At 45.3% G+C, this 20,323-nt stretch overlaps 1 protein-coding gene across 2 annotated transcripts in view; it reads right to left on the bottom strand.

The window, feature by feature from the left end:
* The window catches only part of LOC138626888 (contactin-associated protein-like 4), a 54,815-nt gene extending 48,623 nt beyond the window's left edge, over positions 1 to 6,192 (bottom strand). For both annotated transcript variants that reach the window (XM_069708861.1, XM_069708863.1), the window contains exon 1: positions 5,990 to 6,192. In XM_069708861.1, coding sequence (XP_069564962.1) covers positions 5,990 to 6,074 — 85 coding nt within the window. In that variant the 5' untranslated portion in view covers positions 6,075 to 6,192. The remainder of the gene's footprint in view (positions 1 to 5,989) is intronic.
* Between the last annotated feature and the right edge of the window lie 14,131 nt (positions 6,193 to 20,323).

Here is a 20,323-nt window from a genome sequence, read left to right as displayed (position 1 = left end):
CAACAAAGTCACCTTAAAGAGGGCAACAAAGTCACCTTAAAGAGGGCAACAAAGTCACCTTAGAGAGGGCAACAAAGTCACCTTAGAGAGGGCAATAAAGTGACTTTCGAGGGGAAACTCAGAGTGGAGACTGGAGTCCAAACAGATCAGTTATTCGTTGTATTTTGTCAGAACTTTTACAAACTTTTGTATCGAGCAGCGAGTGAAACGCAGCATCCGTTCAGCTCACATGAATAAAAAGAGAAGCACACATCCTTCACAGCAGATAACAGCTGATAAACACTCCTCTCACCACAGATTCAGTCCAGCTCCTCCTCAGACAGACGCCGGTCCTGCTGATGATGGCGGTTCAGCAGCAGAGGATTGTGGGAGGCGGCGCGCCACATCACTGTTACACACATTTGTTCTCTGCCTGTCGTAAATTGAATCTTCTGCTGGAGCTTGAAGTGTTTTATCTTCCTGCTGATAATACACTCTGGACTGAAACTCAATATTTTGGTGTTGGGGAGAGGATTTATCACCCAACTGAGACCTGAAACTATCTGCAGCTGCAGGAGGGCCGGCGGAACCAGAACCGACCCACAGCTGGGCAGCAGTTTCACCTGAGAGATGATAACAGGACGATAAGATGCAGCCAGAGAGAAATAACACCACATCAGAAAAACAACACATATTATTAAGAAACTGGTCATGGAATTATGAACAAGGTTTTTATTTTGCAGCCTTTGTGTTTCCAGGGAAACCCTCCTCTTCCTCATGTCCTCTCCACACCGTCTTCCTCTTCCTCATGTCCTCTCAACACCGTCCTCCTCTTCCTCATGTCCTCTCCACTCCCTCCTCTTCCTCATGTCCTCTCAACACCCCCTCCTCTTCCTCATGTGCTGTCCACTCCCTCCTCTTCCTCATGTCCTCTCCACTCCCTCCTCTTCCTCATGTCCTCTCCTGGATCTCTGTTATTTCTGTTCCCATCTACAGAATGTTCTTTACTGTCCTTCACACTCTGGTCTCCTTCCTCTTCCTCCTCCTCCTCCTCCTCCTCCTTCTCTTTCTCTTCCTCCTCCTTCATCTGATGAAGTCACATCACCTCAATGAAGTCATCTGAGGAAGCTGCAGCTGTTCCTGTGTTTCTTTTCCACTGGTGCTGCTAGACAGAAGAATCTGTGTGTTTACTGAGGGTGTTAAACAGGTTCTGTTGTTGTTGTTGTTGTTTGTGTTGTTTGGTTGTTGTTGTTGTTGTTGTTGTTGTGTGACCTAGTTTCAATTCTTTGAATCATAAAACTGCAGCAGAGACTTTTCCTGATGGACAGGTCTCCTCTCGGCGGTACCAGAGTCTGAAGGTGACCTTGATAAATAATATAGTTGCAGTCGGTAAGTTTAATGTCCGCCGTATAAAATCGAATTATGGCCGTCGTAACTGATATGTGAGCAGCAGCAAATAGAGTTTTAAGTGTAAAATCTATTTAGCGTCTGCGCTGTCTGATGGAGTATCACGACTTCGCGGATCAAAGCTGACACTCGAAACATCAACAAGTCGTCGATGGCGACGGCGGCGTTTGATGGACGACTTCATCGTCGTGTGACGGCCTTGAACAAACACGTGTCGGCTGCTCATTTAACTTCCTGCTCTCAGGTTAATAAATCCACGTCCGTGACCGCGAGGCTTCTCGTTAGTTCTGCGGCCTTGACTCCTTCAGCTCTCATTCCCGACTCCACACGTTTCCATAAATGACACTAAAGAAGAAATATGACGGGGGACTTATCCTCCGCTACTTTCCCTTCTTCCCCGTCGCTGCCCTCATGAATCTCCACATTCACACCGACCCGCAGCCGCATTGTTCCTCCTTTACATAAAAAGCGATAAACTCCGGTGAGAAGGGGGCGGAGCCACACCTGAAACGACTTCACATTTACACTGAGCGTTTTTCCTGCCCAGATTAATCCCGGAGCAGATGAGGGACACTTCATGAGATTTAATCACGCTCTCCTAATATTCCCCCAGAGCCTCGGCAGCTTAAATAACCAGCTCCTTCTGAATAGACTTCGGCGGGTGACTAATAACGGCCCTGAATTCACCGTTCAGCCTGCAGCGCCTCAATAATTTACTCTAACTCATATTAAATCCCTCCAGCCTGCAGCGGCCTGAATAATCAAGCCGTTCCTTCGGCACGCAGCGCGTAACTAACCAAAGCATGCAGATCTCACGGCCTAATTAGATGAGACACCGGTCACTAAATTCAAGGCAAGAAAAAAAAACGTGACGACCTGTCCGTCAAATCAGAGCTCTTAAAGTTTAATCACAAGGGTGGAACGTGAATATGAATGAATTTAATCTGAACTTTCAGCTTCATATTTTGACTCTCAGGCAGGACAGGAAGTCTGTTTGTCTCCGCAGGAAGTACAGAAAGTTTTTATTCTATCAGTCGGCCGGCGGTGACTCAGAGGAACTGGTGAGTCAGCATCGTTTAACCACCGGGGACCAGAAATGCAAATCAGCACACACACACACACACACACACACACACACACACGCACGCACGCACGCACGCACACACACACACACACACACACACACACACACACACACACACACACACACACACACACACACACACACAGCAGGAGAGCAGCGGTATTATCTGCTATTAGAGGAGGATTAAAGTCATTTAGTGCTCTTGACATTATCTGTCATTAGGCTGTGATTATAGCGAACACACTCGAGCAGCTCTGAATCAGCTCAGAGATAAAAAACCTCGAGGAAGACGGATGAAACGGAAAGAGAGAGAGAGAGAGAGAGTTACTGAAGACGCCAACAGGGAGACTAAAAACTTCTGTCAGGGATCAATGAGTTCAGAAAAACTGATAATTGCACATCTTTCTGACCGATATTTCACTCAGAGGAGGAACCGGTCCGGTCCTGGATCAGTACCGGGTGACTTTACAGATGCAAGTTGTAAACGGTCACATAAAAGTGTTTATTGGTTCTGATTTTGTCCGTCACCATCTTGATATTTTGGAACAGGAAGTGACCATATTTGGATGAGCTGGGGGAGGAGCCAGCAGAGGGATTATTTTCAGATGGACCTCCAGAAAACTAAGAAGAAGGAGTGACTTTAGCTAACAACACCGAGATAACTGATGGACACATTTTATTCACTTTGGATTTGATGAGAGAAGTTGAATGGGAGTCTATGGAGCCGGAGGCTTTTTGGAGCCGACCTCTAGTGGCACTCGCTGGTATTGCAGCTGAAGATACTTCTGCATTGACTTTACTTTTCAGACCTGGAAGCTCTGAACACTTTTGTGTGTGAAAAGTCGGTGTGGATGATTATGAAGTGAGCGATGAGCTGCAGGAGGGCTCTGAAGGACAGGTTATTGCTTTCAGCCAGTGGCTTCATATCTTTGGTTTTGGTGATGGCTTTTTAAATGGCAGATGCTCCTCTGGGTCCTAAAGCCTGTCCATCAGGTCGATGTGGCCCATTTTTATCATAACAATAATACTCTGTAATGTCCTGGTATGACTGCCTGTCCCGGTCCTTTCTTTTCCTGGTTAAACAAGGTAAATAAAAGGCATCATGGAAGCTTCGAGTGTTCGGGTGAATATCTGTCCATCCAGGGAAGAAAGTGCTTAATAAGCAGCTTCCATAAACCACATGTGCAGATGTTGTGCAGACTAACAGCAGGGTGAGAGGCAGCGAATCACCAGCGACCGCATCCTGCAGCAACTGATCTCCATGGCTACCTGGCGAACATCAGCGGTGACTGCAGCTCCTCACAATCAGTCGCTCTCAGATCAACATTCAGCGCCAGAAATCCGACACTCAAAAAACTCGAACTCTTCCCAGTTAGACAAACGTTCAGGTGCATTTCCTCAACTTTCCGACTTCCCGGCTGCTTATGAACACGCCACAATTTTGCAGAGAACAAAAAAAGTTTCATCATTTAAAAAGTAGGAACAGAAGCAGCTGAAATCCAACTAATCAAAGAAGCAGGAGGATTTCTGAAGGCAGCAGAGAAACAACAATACAGCAAAGTTAATTAAATTCAGTAATTAATACAGAAGTCAAAGAACTGCAGCACTGGGAGGAATTAAAACAAGTCCGAACAAAAAAAAACAACTTTCTGAGGGCACAATTAGAGACAACAGCAGACTACCAACAAACAGAGAGGGGAAGAAGAACAGTCGGGACCAGAGAGGAATAATGAGGAAACCTCTGATTATATTAGTGTTGTTCTTCAGGAGCCGTTCTGCTCGTCTTTCGCTTCATTCTGCATCAAACCGTCCTGCAGCTCTCCATCTTTGTACACATGTGGTCTTTCAGCTTCAATTCTAACTATATTCTGAGGTTTCTTTTTCTTTCAGACTTAAAACCGCCTGCGTCTCCGAGCGCGGGGTCAAAGGTCAAAAGCAACCGTCACATTCACCTCCACGAAGATTCCTGTAATCAGTACAATTCAAAAACACCCGTCATCCATCTCCAGCTGCCATTCTTTAAAAACTATTTACAGGTGATATTGTTGGTTTCAGGAGTTTAACTGAAGACTCGAGAGGTTTTTTCCATGTTTCTACATCACGTGTCGGTTCTTTGGACTGAAACTCGTCTAAAACGTCTAAAACTGAGATTAAAGCTGAGATCTGAGAAACGAAAACAGCCTTCGAGAGTCAAACCGTTCATCATCCTGCAGAAGCTCAGACATCCCGGTGAATTCAGACGACCAACACTTTTTGTATTTTCATGGCAGCTCGCTTCCATCAAAGTGGGAATATTCAAGATGTCGAGCAGCGTTTCCACTAAATTCAGCCTCGCGGGTTTTAAGAGTCTGAAAAACCTCAGAGACCTCAAACTAGAGTTTTTAACATCAAACTCTGGAGGTGAGCAACGACGGCTGCACGGCGGGAGTTTTTAAAGCGAGAGGTGATCCAGGAGGGAAAGATGGAGACCGGACGGAGGACAGGACCGAGATGCTGTCTCCAGCTCTCCCGGGATTTCAGCGGTCGGCGCGATCGATATTTACAAGCTACTCTTTTGGTATCTTTTTTTTTTTTTTTTAAATATCAATAAATACAAAATGTGGGTCGCTGCATCACTTCCAAATGTTTTTATTTTTCCTAGATTTGTCATATTTGTGGCAATTAGCTCATAACTAGGACATGTTTTTTTGGGTGTCTTGTCTGTCCCTAAATTCCAAAACATCTTAATTACAATCTCATTGATAGGTTAATAGAGTAATGAATAAATTAATAAAATAATAGATGTCACAGGGAAACTTCCACAGTTGGTCGCTTGAGGTACAATATGAGAATCATTCATGTATTCATGTGAGTGTAATGAACTTTTTTTTTCCTAAAAACTATCATTATTATGAAAAATGACAAACCCATTTGATCTCCCTGCTCCTCTCTGAGGCGGGAAAAGACAGCAGCATCGCCCTGCTTCACGTACCGAACCCCGACACCGACACCGACACCCAGCTTTAGCCCTGGTTCTGATCCAGAAACACTCCCACCTCTCCATCCATCCTCCCTCTCACTGCTTCACTCTCCGGAGTCTGAGCACCAAATCATCCAGAAGCGCAAACACGACACCTCGTTTCATGAAACCGGAGGACAAGTTACCACGAGACACGAGACCTCTGATCCAGAATCAGTCTGACAATCACCGAACACGTCATTCAAATCTTTAATGAATCCAAATGTTACTCTAAGAATAAAGAAATTCATTAAAGACCACTTTAACTCTCCTTTTCACGCAGCGGAGACGCACGAGACGCCGCTGAATATATAACATATTCAAGATCAGCAGTTTTCCAGATTATTAGAGTTAATAAAAGAGTGAAATATGAGAGAATCCCGACAGCAGGAGACCCGTGAACAGAGGAGATGAAGCCCGGGGTTTAACGCCTCCTTCTCCGGGCTCCTCGCGCTGCCCGGACTCCCTCAAAAAATAAAAAATAAAAAATAAATCAAAATGAAGCGCACAGTCCGCCTCACCTTCTCCGGTGGTCCCGCGCGAGCTGCACAGAAGCAGGAGGAACCGAACGATAATCCCAGCGACTCCTTCAGTCCCCACATCCATGATGAAGGAGGAGAGACACGGACGACCTCTCCTCTCCAGCTCCGAGAGAGATCTCCTCTGAGCGGAGAGGAGGAGGAGGAGGGGGAGGAGAGAGAGAGAGTGAGAGGAGAGAGAGAGGGAGAGGAGGAGGAGGAGGGGGAGGAGAGAGAGAGAGAGAGGAGAGAGAGAGGGAGAGGAGGAGGAGGGGGAGGGAGAGAGAGAGAGAGAGAGAGGAGAGAGAGAGAGAGAGAGGGAGTGAGAGGAGAGAGGGAGAGGAGGAGGAGGAGGAGGAGATGGAGAGAGGGGGGGGGGCTCAGCGCGCGCCGCCTCTTCCTCAGAAAGCTCCTCTTCACCCCGGAGCTCTTTAATAAAAAGCAGTTTCAAAGACTCTGCAGGCTGCTTCAGGCAATAAACCCTGCAAACACACACACACACACACACACACACACACACACACACACACACACACACACACACACACACACACACACACACACACACACACACACACACACACTATGTGCGTCTTACAGCCTCTTGACTATTCAAACTTTAAATGACTGATCGATGATAAATACCGACATGCAGACGAGACTACATCTTTTTTTTAATTGTGTTTACATTTTGCTGAAAGAATCAAATCTGCAACCTCATAAAAAAGGAGGACCTGCTTTACCTCCTGCTCCACAGACCCCCCCCCCCCCCCACCCCTAAACACAACATCAACAAATAAATAAAAACAAACACTAACAAATAAAACTTGATAAAGTCCAACATCGTTGTGGTTTTAAAAAGTCAGGAAGTCTGCTTCACGTTTCCGTGATGCTGGACCTCCTTCTGGTTCTGGAACATTTGAAAGATGGAAGTTCTCCACTTTGAATCCAAACAGAAACGATGCACTCTGAGTGAAATGGCTGCCGTCGGCTTCTTCCCCTCCATCCACGACCGGACGGAGGGAACGGACGTCTGGCCGTTCTTCCACCTGAAACACATGACCTCTTCCAGGAAACTCTCCTCCACACCGAGGCCCGAGGCGGCGCCCGACCTCCGACCTCTGGACGACCTCCGACCTCTGGACGCCGAGGCGGACGACATCTGCGAGCTCTCCATCCGGCTGAAGGAACTGGAGCTCTGCTGCATGATGGAGGAGACGCAGAGCATCCCCACCGGTGAGTTCACGCACTTCACACGGTTGTTGTAAACGTTCTGATCCGTTATTCATCATTCAGTTATGAGCGAAATGATCTTTAAGGTTTCCTGCTGAAATGTTCAGAGAACAGATGATGATGATAAATCCTAAAAATCTGGAAAAATACTTCAAGACATAAAAATCATGACAAATTAACTTAAAAGCATCAAAAGAAAAGTCAAGGCAAAAGAAAAACAAACAGTCCGCTGGTACAAAGAAGTCGATGATTCCTGATGCATTCGTGTGTAAACAGGAAAAATGAACAAATAAACAAGTTTGTTTTGTCAGAAAAAAATAATTTAAAATCTGAAAAATCACAAATTTATTAAAATAATGAAGCAAAAGCAGAAAATCTCAATCTGGACCACAAAATGGTTTAAAACCTTTTTGCAAATTGATTTTCTATTAATTAATCAACAGCATCATTTAAAAATGGATTTATGCATCTTGAAGTTGAATCTGCAAGAAAATCATCCAGTTTTTTAAAAACTGTCGTGAAGCTGAAACAAAACAAACAAATATTCAGGAGAGTAAATATACTTGAACGTGTGTTTTGTGTTTCAGATAAACGTTTGAGGAACATCAGGATCAGATGGATGAAGCAGACGAAGAGAAAACGCACACACAACAACTGTTTGTAAAGCGGAGCTACTTCCTGTTTATTTTAACGATTAAATGTTTGTCAACAATCCTGTAAACAACAATCTGCTTGTTATTTAACTCTCAGTCACTCGGTTTGAACGTGACGGTTATCAGTCCGGACGTCTCGTGATGGGACGACGGTCTGAATGGAAGTTAGTGAGCGTGAATCATTCTGAATGATTACAAAGCAGGTTGAATATATTTCGTGCGTTTTCTTGCTTCCTGTCTCAGTTTCACTCTGAACGACAGGAAATGAGTGAATAATGAAGGAAAACAGCAATTCAGTCTGATTGTGAAGCAAAAAATGTTCTCGACTAATTTCAGCATGCATCTGGCTTTCAAAATAAAAGATTATTTATATCTTAAAAGTAACAAGTAGCATAACACTGCCTTAATTTGATAAACTACAGGTTTTAGACTTTTGTTTTTTTCTGTCGACTCAGTTCAGCAGATTTTCTACATTTTTCTAACCGCAGAGCATCAAGTCTGATAATGAAAAACTAGTGAGAGCGCACACAGCAGGGGGTCAGATAACACACACACACACACACACACACACACACACACACACACACACACACACACACACACACACACACACACACACACACGAGGACCGATGGAAAGAGGAAAATTCACATTTATCTGCAGGAACAGCTGATCATATTTCTGCCTCAGACAAAGAACCGAATTCCTGAACGAGCGAAGACTCCATCTTTTTCTTTTTTTTTAAAGAAAACAATGGCACAACAGCTACGACACGCCGACATTTTATTCACTTTGGATTTGATGAGAGAAGTTGAATGGGAGTCTATGGAGCCGGAGGCTTTTTGGAGCCGACCTCTAGTGGCACTCGCTGGTATTGCAGCTGAAGACACTTCTGGATCAGAACCATTGTTCATACCGGCCCTTTAACAAGCCCCTCAGTTTGTTCCTGTCTCTTTAAGGCCACGCCTCCTTAAAAGCCTACTTTCTTCTGATTGGACAGCTTACAGGAAGCCCGTCCAACTCCCTGCACTTTAACTTTGTTTATATTTGTCCACATTTTGGCCCGAACAGGAATAAAAGCTGAGTTTTGCAGATGACCGGTGGACACCAGAGACCCGGTGGACACCAGAGACCCAGTGGACACCAGAGACCTGGTGGCTTCCCTCCAACCAGTCAATCCGTCAGCACCGAACCTGCTCACCTGCTCCATCACCTCACCTGCTCCATCACCTCACCTGCTCACCTGCTCCATCACCTCAACTGCTCCATCACCAAACCTGCTCCATCACCTCACTTGCTCCATCGCCAAACCTGCTCCATCACCTCACCTGCTCACCTGCTCCATCACCTCACCTGCTCCATCACCAAACCTGCTCCATCACCTCACCTGCTCACCTGCTCCATCACCTCAAGGAGGGATTTGTGAAGCTGTGGCGGAGCAGCAACATGTCACCACTGAACTCATCAACGGAGGCTTCTCCTTCACCATGGTAACCTCCGAGAACAGCTGATCGGAGGTTTGAACCACAGAGAGCAGAGCTGCATGACAATAAGCCGGTCTGAGAGGTAATAATAAAATGTAGATGAGTTTTTAATTATTGAATTTATCCCGCTGGCATCTTTAATATCTGCAGCTCCGTTTAGTTTCCGTTGATAATTTCTCTAACAACAACTTTGGGAATATTTCTTCATACTTAACGAGGCAGAAATGAAAATTCATGCAAAACAGATGAGAATATCTGTGACAATATCACTGATGTGTTCATATTTCTCTGTTTGTCTGGATAAATACTGAGAAGAACGAGAAGATTTAATCTGATCACTGAATCATCCTGTTTGTTTCTAAAACTCAAGATAAGAGCTTTTTCTAAAATATAAATTTTTATAATATTCCATAAAAAAATTACTATCACACTAACTTGGTGATAATTACAACAATTTAAAGGAAAGTCTTGCTCACACCAACATTTTAAAACTGAACTAATTTACTATGTTGATCAGAGCTCTCAAATTAAAGTCGAACTTTGACCCACGAACTTCAGCTCAGAGGTACAACACTCAATACGCTTCCACTTCCTTGTTTTCTAGTGGACGTGAGTGTTTGAAGAAACGTGGATCTACCAGGTGAACCAAAGAAGAAAGGAGGCCAGCCGGACCGTCAGTGGTTGAAGGGTTGAATCTGACATCACAGAGCATCCATAGTCTGAACGTGCAGCTGTCCGTCAACCCTCCTGCCCGCCTCCTCAACTACATGTTTAGGTTATTACGTTCATGGGATCAACCAGCTCGATGTAGAATGTGAAAGTATGAAAAGTGTTATTTCCAGTGCCCAACAGGGGGCGCTATGACAATGAGCGAATATTACCCCACAGGGGTCTTCAGGGCGGGGCTGTTATCATACCTGTGATGTTTGGAGAAGGTCGGTCCATGTACATAAGATTTAAAGATTTAAAGCAACTCGTAGTTTCATGGCGAGACACTCAAAATGGCCGCCTCTCACGGGCACATGTATCGACAAAAACAAATTCTTTCAATAACTTTTAATCCCAAACATTTTAACTGTGCACAGAAAAACTAATTCTTAACAACTTTTCATCTCCCAGGTGTTAAGACAGGACAGAGAAAATTTCAAGTCGGTCCGACAAAATCCCTCAGAGGAGTTTGTTAAAGTACAAAATGTGCAAATCGCCCAAAATGGCGACTAAATTCAAAATGGTGGACTTCCTGTCGAGTTGACGTAACGGTGCAATGTAACTTTTTTGTGCGTCTAGGTGTGATACACGTGTCCACCGGATTTCGTGCATGTAGGTAAATGTGGCCGCAGGGGCATCACTTTAGGGGGCGCTAGCGAGCCATTTGGCCACGCCCACTCGCGACTCCACTAGAATACAACATTTTTCGCCAGGAGAGATGTGTGTAAAAACTTTCATGAGTTTTTGAATATGATGAAGCCTCCAAAAATGCAGTTCTTTGCAGAGAAAAATAAGGAACGAGAATAATAATTTTACGAATAACAATAACAATAACAATAACAATAACAATAGGACTTTCGCACCTTCTGTGCTCGAGCTCTAATTAAAACTGCAAGCATTGATATACGGGCCCTCGCACGCTGCGCGTCGGCGCCCCCTGCTGTGTGTTGCCCAGCGGCGCCCCCTGCTGTGTGTTGCTCAGCGGCGCCCCCTGCTGTGTGCTGCCCAGCGGCGCCCCCTGCTGTGTGTTGCTCAGCGGCGCCCCCTGCTGTGTGCTGCCCAGCGGCGCCCCCTGCTGTGTGTTGCTCAGCGGCGCCCCCTGCTGTGTGTTGCCCAGCGGCGCCCCCTGCTGTGTGTTGCTCAGCGGCGCCCCCTGCTTTTCTTTTCAGCCCATCATAAACTAACCATGTTATCGTCTGCCTGCAGGTCGCCCCCTGCTGGTGTCCGTTGGAAACCCCGTAGAGCGGACTTCACCCATCACGTTAAACACGTGACGTTACCTCACCTTCCTGGATCCTGAGGGTCAGTGAGGTGCTGTCTGTCGCCCCCTTCTGGTCAGAGTCAGTCTGAAGGTGTAGCGCCCGACTCGAACACCTGTCACCATGGCGACAGCCTGGTCCACATCCTCCAGCTTCGACCTGGAGGACCGCTGGAGGAAACACGTCAGGTGAGTCTACCAACATATTTAAAGTCCTTCAAACATTTAAAGTCTTTCAGTCGCACCTCGCCACCTCCCAGTGGACACACAGCAGGGGGCGCCACAGCACAGCTCAGCCAGGTGCACCCCGCACAGCACAGCGCCCCCTGCTGTGTGTCCATCTTTCCTCCCAGGTATTCTTTGGTATCACCTTGTTCATTTCCGCCTTCCATCTCTGCTTTATCCGTAGGGAATATGTTCATAGATAGAAATATGTTATATAGTTTACTTCTTGTTTTCTTATCTTCGTTCCCCATCTGTATTTCTATTAAAAACCTTTCTATATGCGTACGTTTCACAAGCTTTCCCCACCTTTGTGTGTTGTTAGAAAAGTTCTCAATTGTAGATATCTGAAGAAGTCTGTTTTGGGGAGATCAAAATCTTTGTTCAGCTGCTCGAATGTCTTGAGGTTGTCCTCATTAAATAGCTGGTGCAGGTAAACCAGTCTCATATCTGACCACCTTCTGCAGCCCGTATCGAGGTCGTTAGGTGTGAAGGTCTTCATAGATCCAATGCTTGTTAATGGTGAAATTAACTTCAGAAGCCCAGAAGCTGTCTGTATTCTGTATTCTGTATTCTGTATTCTGTATTCTGTATTCTGTATTCTGTATTCTGTATTTTGTTCCAGGTTTTAAGAGTGACTTTAGTCCACTCTGCCAGATCTTTTATGGCTGCATCTAAAAAAGTCTAAATTTGTAAGGGCTCTGGGCTTAAGTTTCTCTCAATATTAAGCCAGCGAGTGTTTGTGTTATTCTGAATCCACGCTATCAAAGGTTTCATTTCTGCAGCCCAGAAGTAATATTTTAAGTTTGGAAGTTGAAGGCCTCGATGTTGTAGGGTGAACAACATTGCTAGAGCTCCCTTCTCTATTGTGGAGTACCTAAGTTGGTGCTTGTTGAACTTTCGTGAGAAGTAGCTCACAGGATGATCGATGCTCTGGTCATCCTCTTGAAGAAGAACTGCTCCAGCTGGCATCCACTTCCAGAAATCTGTCAGGACAGGAGTACGACACATTATACGCTGAAGACGTTCAAAAGACTGTTGGCATTCATCGCCAGCAGCGACGAGGCGGAGCGTCATCTTTACAGACTTTCTCACGTTCACAACCTTCAGAAACACGGAGGGGGCGTGGCCTCACGCTGAAGCTCATCAATAACACATCAAGGTAGAAGGTGGAGGAGGAGGAGGAGGAGGAGGAGGGGTGGGGGTGGGTGTCCTTGATACGTGAAGCAGATCTGACAAACACGCCTGCAGTCTTTCCAACTGGAAAACTTTTACTGCATGAAAGTAAAAATCTGTGAAATTAAAATAATGACAAACTGAATATAAATACTGTATTAATACATTATTTCCCTCTGAGCTGCTTTTAACTGGAAAACATAAACCTCATCTCACTCAGTCACACAGACTCTGGATCAGCTCCTCGCTCAGGATATAAATTACAGCCACATTAAATTGTTAATTTTTAAATTTTAACGAATGAAAAGATGTTTTAATTTGAAAAAAAAAGAAAAAAGAAAAGAAAATCACTGAGTGAAAACAGGAAGCTTGTTTTCATGACCATAAAACGAACGTTTGAAAGTGATGTTAAACGCACAACAAATAAAGATGCCACAAGTTACAGCTCATTTTCTGAGAGGAGTAATAACAATAATATTCATGTTATTATCATTTATTTTTCTCCGTTCAAACAGAAAATGTCTCCCGGCTGCACGACAGCACGCCGCCGTCAGACGCTCGCCGTCTACGAGCCAATCAGCAGCCGGTACGGGACGCATGAAACGCACTCACAAGAACACGGAACCAGAACGAACCGGATCAAATGGAACCAAAACCAGAAGCTCGGTTCAGACTTTCAGCAGAAAACATCCTGAACGTTTCATCTTGTTAGACGTCGGTAATACGACTACAGAACTTTCTGTGTCATCAGATTCAGGAAACAAAGCGACCTCCATGAAGTCTTTAAAAGCAAAGAGAAGCAGATGATTAATGAAGTCTGACGATCTGAGAATATGAAATATTAATCAGGTTGTTGACAAAAACACTTTCAACGACTCAAATAATGACTCTTCTGTCTGGATTTAATTTAAACGTCAGAGAACTAACGAGTTGAATAAAAACCTGCTAAAAGGTGCAACGAGCAGCTGCAGCAGAACCGGACCGGTTGTTGGTTCTGGTTCTGGTTCTGAGCGGATCGATGGAGATCTGAGGTTTAACCCCTCGCTGACAGACGCTGCGACGCCTCCAGGCCGGTCGGATGAAGACAGCAGCACGTTTCTCCACAGAGGAGTTCTGATTGGACGCTTCAGGGTCGGTTCAACCTCCACGGAGAAATTCATCTGCATATTTAAAGTTCTGTGTTCCTGCTGCGTCTGTTAGATCTCTGCAGGAACTACTTTTACTTTGCATCAGTCCCTGCAAAAAAAAAATGTCGATGTAATTTGTGGAGTTTTAAGTGAGTTTCTTTTATCTAAAATTGCAGGAATTAGAAAAAGTTGCAAATTCAGAAAGACATGAAATGTTGTATTAAGAGTCACCTGATTAATTCATAAATATGTAATCGCTTCCTGTGAAAAAAAATCATGCTGCACATCACATATGTTCAAATCCTGGAGGGAGTCGTGGTGTCAGATCTCCCCTCACCTCCTCCTGTCGGACCTCCCCTCACCTCCTCCTGTCGGACCTCCTCCTATCTGACCTCCCCTCACCTCCTCCTGTCGGACCTCCTCCTATCTGACCTCCCCTCACCTCCTCCTGTCTGACCTCCCCTCACCTCCTCCTGTCTGACCTCCTCCTATCTGACCTCCCCTCACCTCCTCCTGTCTGATGCTATAAATATGAATTGTTTCTATGCAGCGCGTCGGGTTGAATAACGTCTAAAACCAGCCTGCAGGTGTTTCAGAAGAGGAGCGTGAAGCGCTGAGCTCAGAGGAAGACTTCCTGTTTCAGCCTTCAAGTCTGATGGTAGACGACAGACGGAGACGTCGCCGATCCTGTTCGCTTTCAGAGGATTTCAATTCTTCTGGAACAAAACTGATCAGAGTGACACAGAACTGACGGTCCAGGAATGAACACAAAAAACTAAACCCCAGAATAACAGATGAAACATGGCAGACATCATTATATTAAATTCTGCTTTCTTCTCCATCAAGGTGAAACTTTTGATAAAGCTGGAGGCCATAAAACAAAAAGTGGAAATTATTGAACAAGCTGATTTTCTGCAGGATATAAACTGAGGTCAAAACTGAAGAGCTGAAATCTGAACCCAGCAGTGTTTCCTCTAATTAAAGAGTCTGATATTTAAATACGGAGCCTGATAACAAGAAAACTCATCGAAAACTCCACACGTTATAATTTATAAATAACCAGGACTTCAGGGGTTAAAATCAGATTTCTTACATTTGAAGGTTATTAAATGAGATGTTCAGTAAGCCGATATCCTCCCTGATAATCCATTGATTAACTGCGGTTTACTGGGACACACGTGGATTTCACACACTTTAAATTCAGTCATGTTTCTGAACGAGGACGTCCAGTAAAGCCCGAAAGGAGAAAAACTTTTAATTTCGCTGAGGAGAAATTAATCAGTTCGTCAGTCAGCGCTCGGTGGAGAACGGCGGTGAAAACAGAATCACGATTTTGGTGCATTAATGGATTAATTAAAGGAATAGAGGGGAAAAAAGGCTTTCATTAAACCTGAAAATAGCATTTCAATTTGACTCCCTCATTAAAAATGTTTTGGAGAAGAAATTCGTCTGAGCCCAAAATCATGGGCTCAATTATCCGGAGGAAATGAATCATGTTCTTCATTAATTACTGATGAACAGGAGTTTAACGGGAATCACTGAGATCGTCTTCCTGCTGTGATTTCATGTTGTTGAACGTCCTTTCAGTCGCAGCTCCTCATCGCCATCGATACAGCTGCAGGTCGTAGTGAGGAAGAGAGATGAATAATCCACATTTCAACAGAATTCTCACTGACAAATATAAATAAAACCAACAGAGATAAAGAAGCAGGATGATGAACCGGCTGGAGGAGCAGGAAGTGACCATATTTGGACGAGCTGGGGGAGGAGCCAGCGGTGGATCTGACCGATCTGATCGGAAACCTGACGATACTACGTCCCGCCCACCGATAGCTGTAACCTGACTGCACCACAGGCCTGTCAATCAAACAGACACGCCCCCAAAAACAGGTCTTCTTGAATCTTCTTTTCTAATGAATGAGGGATTATTTTCAGATGGACCTCCAGAAAACTAAGAAGAAGGAGTGACTTTAGCTAACAACACCGAGATAACTGATGGACACATTTTATTCACTTTGGATTTGATGAGAGAAGTTGAATGGGAGTCTATGGAGCCGGAGGCTTTTTGGAGCCGACCTCTAGTGGCACTCGCTGGTATTGCAGCTGAAGACTCTTCTGGATCAGAACCATTTTTCATGTGAGTAGACTGACTGCAGAGATCAGAGCTGCAGCTCTCTCTCCTCCGGAGACTTTACTGGTTCTTCACAAATGGACTCCAGAGACCTTCAGGTGAGAAACTGCACAGGTGGATGAAGAGGAGCAGCTGATAGAGGGAGGGAGGAGGAGGAGTCTGAGTCTCAGCTCCTTCTGAGCCAGATGACAGCTGTGATGATTTACCTGCAAACAGACTGCAGCCAGAGTTCAACCTGCAAACATGTCAGTCCAGACTCTCTTTTGAACGCCCGGTTCTGACCCGTTCTAGACGTCTATGGAAACAAGAAAAGATAAATCTGGACTGCAGTTGGAGGTTCGACAAAGACGTTAAATTGTCTGTGTGGGAATCCAGTATTTATAGAAACAGCTGTGAATGAAGTGTGGGAGGACTAAGTTATTAATCATTTTAGAGTCAATATCTGCTATAAAGTTATGAAGTCCTAGAACATTATTTACCATTTAAGAGCTGCCTTAGTTTATCATTTTAAAATAGTTGAAACCAGACCTCACCGACTTCAACCGACCGACCGACTTCAACCGACCGACTTCAACCGACCGACTTCAACCGACTGACCGACTTCAACCGACCGACTTCAACCGACCGACTTCAACCGACCGACCGACTTCAACCGACCGACTTCAACCGACCGACTTCAACCGACCGACTTCAACCGACCGACTTCAACCGACCGACTTCAACCGACCGACCGACTTTAACTGACCGACTTCAACCGACCGACTTCAACCGACCGACTTCAACCGACCGACTTCAACCGACCGACCGACTTTAACTGACCGACTTCAACCGACCGACTTCAACCGACCGACCGACTTCAACCGACCGACTTCAACCGACCGACTTCTACTACGGATGACGAACGGCCTCCCTGCAGTCGACTAGAAACTCATTCACTCTCCTGATAAAAAGATAAATGATCAAACCGTCATCCTCAGTTTGTTTCAGTTCAACACAACAATAGAAGAAAATATTCGTTCTCTGAAGAAATTTAAATCAAAGATTAATTTTTGGTTTTAATGAAGGCAGGATTTCATGTTGAGTTTAATTTAATGGAAAAAAAGAAAAAGAAATCCCACATTTTCCCTGCGGAGAAGTTAACACCAACAACACAATGACTTCGCTTCTTCATATTTGCATTTGAAAAGCAGGAGGGTAGCGCTGACACACACACACACACACACACACACACACACACACACACACACACACACACACACACACACACACACACACACACACACACACACACACACACACACACACACACACACACACACACACACACACACACACACACAGCGTGCGCTCTGTAGGAGTGGATCTGATGCATGCTTAATTAATGAAGCGTTAACTGCCGAGGTGTTAAAGTGAGCGCGGGGAGCCGAGAGTCCCCGAAGACGAGAACAGTCTGTTAACACAACGTGAGGAGTTTCTCTCCACCTGCTGGAACACATCGTCTGAATCTGTTTCCATCTGCTCTCTCGCCGCCTTGATCTCAGATCTCAGATCAGCGCCGCGGGACGCCGTTAATGTGCGCTCTGTGCGGCCGCCGTTTCATTAGGAAGCGGCGCTGGATCTCCCACCTGGACGGCTCAATGAAGTCGTGTGTAAAACTTCAAAGACGAGCTCGCCTCGTAATTCCACTGGAACAGGTTTTAGTTTAAAGTTTGTTTCGGCTCCAACTTTGTTCTCAGGAGCTTCTGCAGGCAGCTGAGGTCAAAGGTCGTGGGGGTTAAAGGAGAAAGCACATTTAACTGGTCGGAGCACCAAAGGCATCGCTGAGGCCTTCAGTGTAAAACAAGTGATGCTTTTATCACCTGTCTGCAGCTCCTCTCAGCTCCAGAGACTCTTTTAGGGTCTTTCAGCTCCTCTCAGCTCCAGAGACTCTTTTAGGGTCTTTCAGCTCCTCTCAGCTCCAGAGACTCTTTTAGGGTCTTTCAGCTCCTTGTTTCAGTTTTTCAGCTTTTAACGACCTGATTTTCTCATCTTTGTCTAAAAAGTTCTGATAAAAAGCTGCTGTGCGCCTCCTGCCCTGCATCAAATGAAAGCCTGAGCCGTAACCCTGACAACCGAAGAGGAAAACTCCTCACTACACTGATGAGGAGCCACATTTTCTTTCACGCAAATATGTCCATTATCATAAGAAACGATCGTTTATATTATAAAGTAAATATTCCTGCACACTAAAAAGTCCGATAAGAAAATCTGTCATGAAGATTGGACACGAAGACGCTTGAAGGCTCACGCTCTGGTTGTCCAACGCTCCTTAAGAAGCTCCGCCCTCCTCTCTGCTGCAGCCAATAAAGAAACAGGACAATTACACACATAGTGAAGAGGACAGGAATTAAAGTTTAAACTGAGCCAGCTGAACACACACAGAGAGAGAGACAGAGAGAGACAGAGAGAGACAGAGACAGAGAGAGAGAGAGAGACAGAGAGAGACAGAGAGAGAGAGAGAGAGAGAGAGAGAGAGAGAGAGAGACAGACAGAGAGAGAGACAGAGACAGACAGAGACAGAGAGAGAGACAGAGACAGAGACAGAGAGAGACAGAGAGACAGAGAGAGAGTCTAATGTGCCAGCACCTTCATGAAATGAGCCAGAAGGACGTGAGGAAGACGAAGGACAGAATAAATAATCTGATTCCTCTTCATACGGAGGTTCAACTCTTCTTTCTGTCCGTCGGTGGAGCTGCTCTCTGATCTGGTTTTGTAGATTTGGGTTTTTTGATGAAAGTCCTCCGTGGTTCTGTAATCAGGTCGCTGCAGACTTCACAGGGTATAAAAGCAGGTTGGAGAGCAGGAAGTGGTGCTGGCTCCGCCCCTCTCTGATGACCTCATCCTCTCTGGAGGTCTGGAGTTAAACAGCCTTTTGATCTGAATGATGTTATTAATCATCAGCTGGAGGAGAGGAGCCCCTGATGACCTTTATAATGAGTTAGTCAACATGCTGCTCTTCCTCTCACCTCCCATGATGCACTCTTCCCCTTCGGTCTCATTTCTATTCCGCCGGCGTCGTCCTCGCCCTGTTCTCTTGAAAAGCTTCACTTATTTTTAGTGTTTTAAATCTCTTTGGGGGAAATTGAGATACTAAAGGAAGAAAATATTCCTGAAGGAGAATGAAGTTTCTCCCCCTCCAGAGAAGGTCTGTTGTAGAACATGTGTTCTCAGTAGGAAGTGAAACCCGGCAAGACACCTGCCTTCATCAGCAGTGAAGATGGGGAGAGGTTCACCACTCTCTGAAAGACTGGGTTGGAAAATAGTTCAACAATCTAAGAATAATGTTCCTCAACGTAAAACTACAAAGAATTAGTGGATTTCATCGTCTACGGTTCATAATATCATTAAAAGATTCAGAGAATCTGGAGAAATCTCTGAACACAAGGAACAAGGCTGGAAACCAATATTGGATGGTGGTGATCTTCGGGCCCTCAGGCAGCACTGCATTAAAAACACACTATTCTGGAGTGGAAATCACTGCATGGGCTCAGGAACACTTGTGAAAACCATCATCTGTGAACACAGTTCATCGCTCGGACGGCAGACGGATGATGAAGAGGAGACTCTGTGGAGTAAATCTGAAATATTTTGATTATTTTAAATGCGTTATAATTCATTTATCTTACAGCAGAAAGAGTTCCACTGAAATGAGGAAATCTCTTTATTATCACAACTAACTCTCACCAGCTGGTGAAATGTGGATTCCTGTTATAGAGCGACTGTTTACTCGAAGGTCACATCTACTATGATCCGAGTAAAAGACTCATGAAGACTCCAAAAAAAGAGACATTTCACCGATTTAACTTTTACAATCTCTTCCCAGCGCGACCTTCAGAAACGCTCTAAAACTCCCCGACTCGTTGCTTTAGATGCAGTAAAGTCCAGCAGGGAGTCGGAACACGATGCCGACCGGCATTTACGTGGTTTCACCGGCGGTGAAACTGGAAGAGAGCGCAGAGCGGCAGCGGTGTGAAGCTCAGCGAGCAGAACAGCTGCTCCGGGATCGCCACGGAGACGTAGAGGACCAACTGCAGGTGCCCAAAAAAAAAAGAGTCTCTCGGCCGCCGGGCGGAACCAGAACTCCTGATAGAATCCAGAAGAGACCGGACTCTTCCAAAGGGGTACCAGCAGCGAGCAGCACCGGTACACCACCAACCTGCAACGGAGACCACGACTGGAAACAACTCTTTCTGTCCCTGTCACTCACACACACACACACACACACACACACACACACACACACACACACACACACACACACACACACACACACACACACACACACACACACACACACACACACACA

The sequence above is a fragment of the Brachyistius frenatus genome, unplaced genomic scaffold (assembly GCF_029030835.1).
Source record: "Brachyistius frenatus isolate BFR_SWC_R1_liver_20210118 unplaced genomic scaffold, ASM2903083v1 Contig_79, whole genome shotgun sequence".
Classification (NCBI taxonomy): domain Eukaryota; kingdom Metazoa; phylum Chordata; class Actinopteri; family Embiotocidae; genus Brachyistius; species Brachyistius frenatus.
The sequence above is the reverse complement of the archived record's forward strand: the minus strand, read 5'-3'. Positions and strand labels throughout refer to the sequence as shown.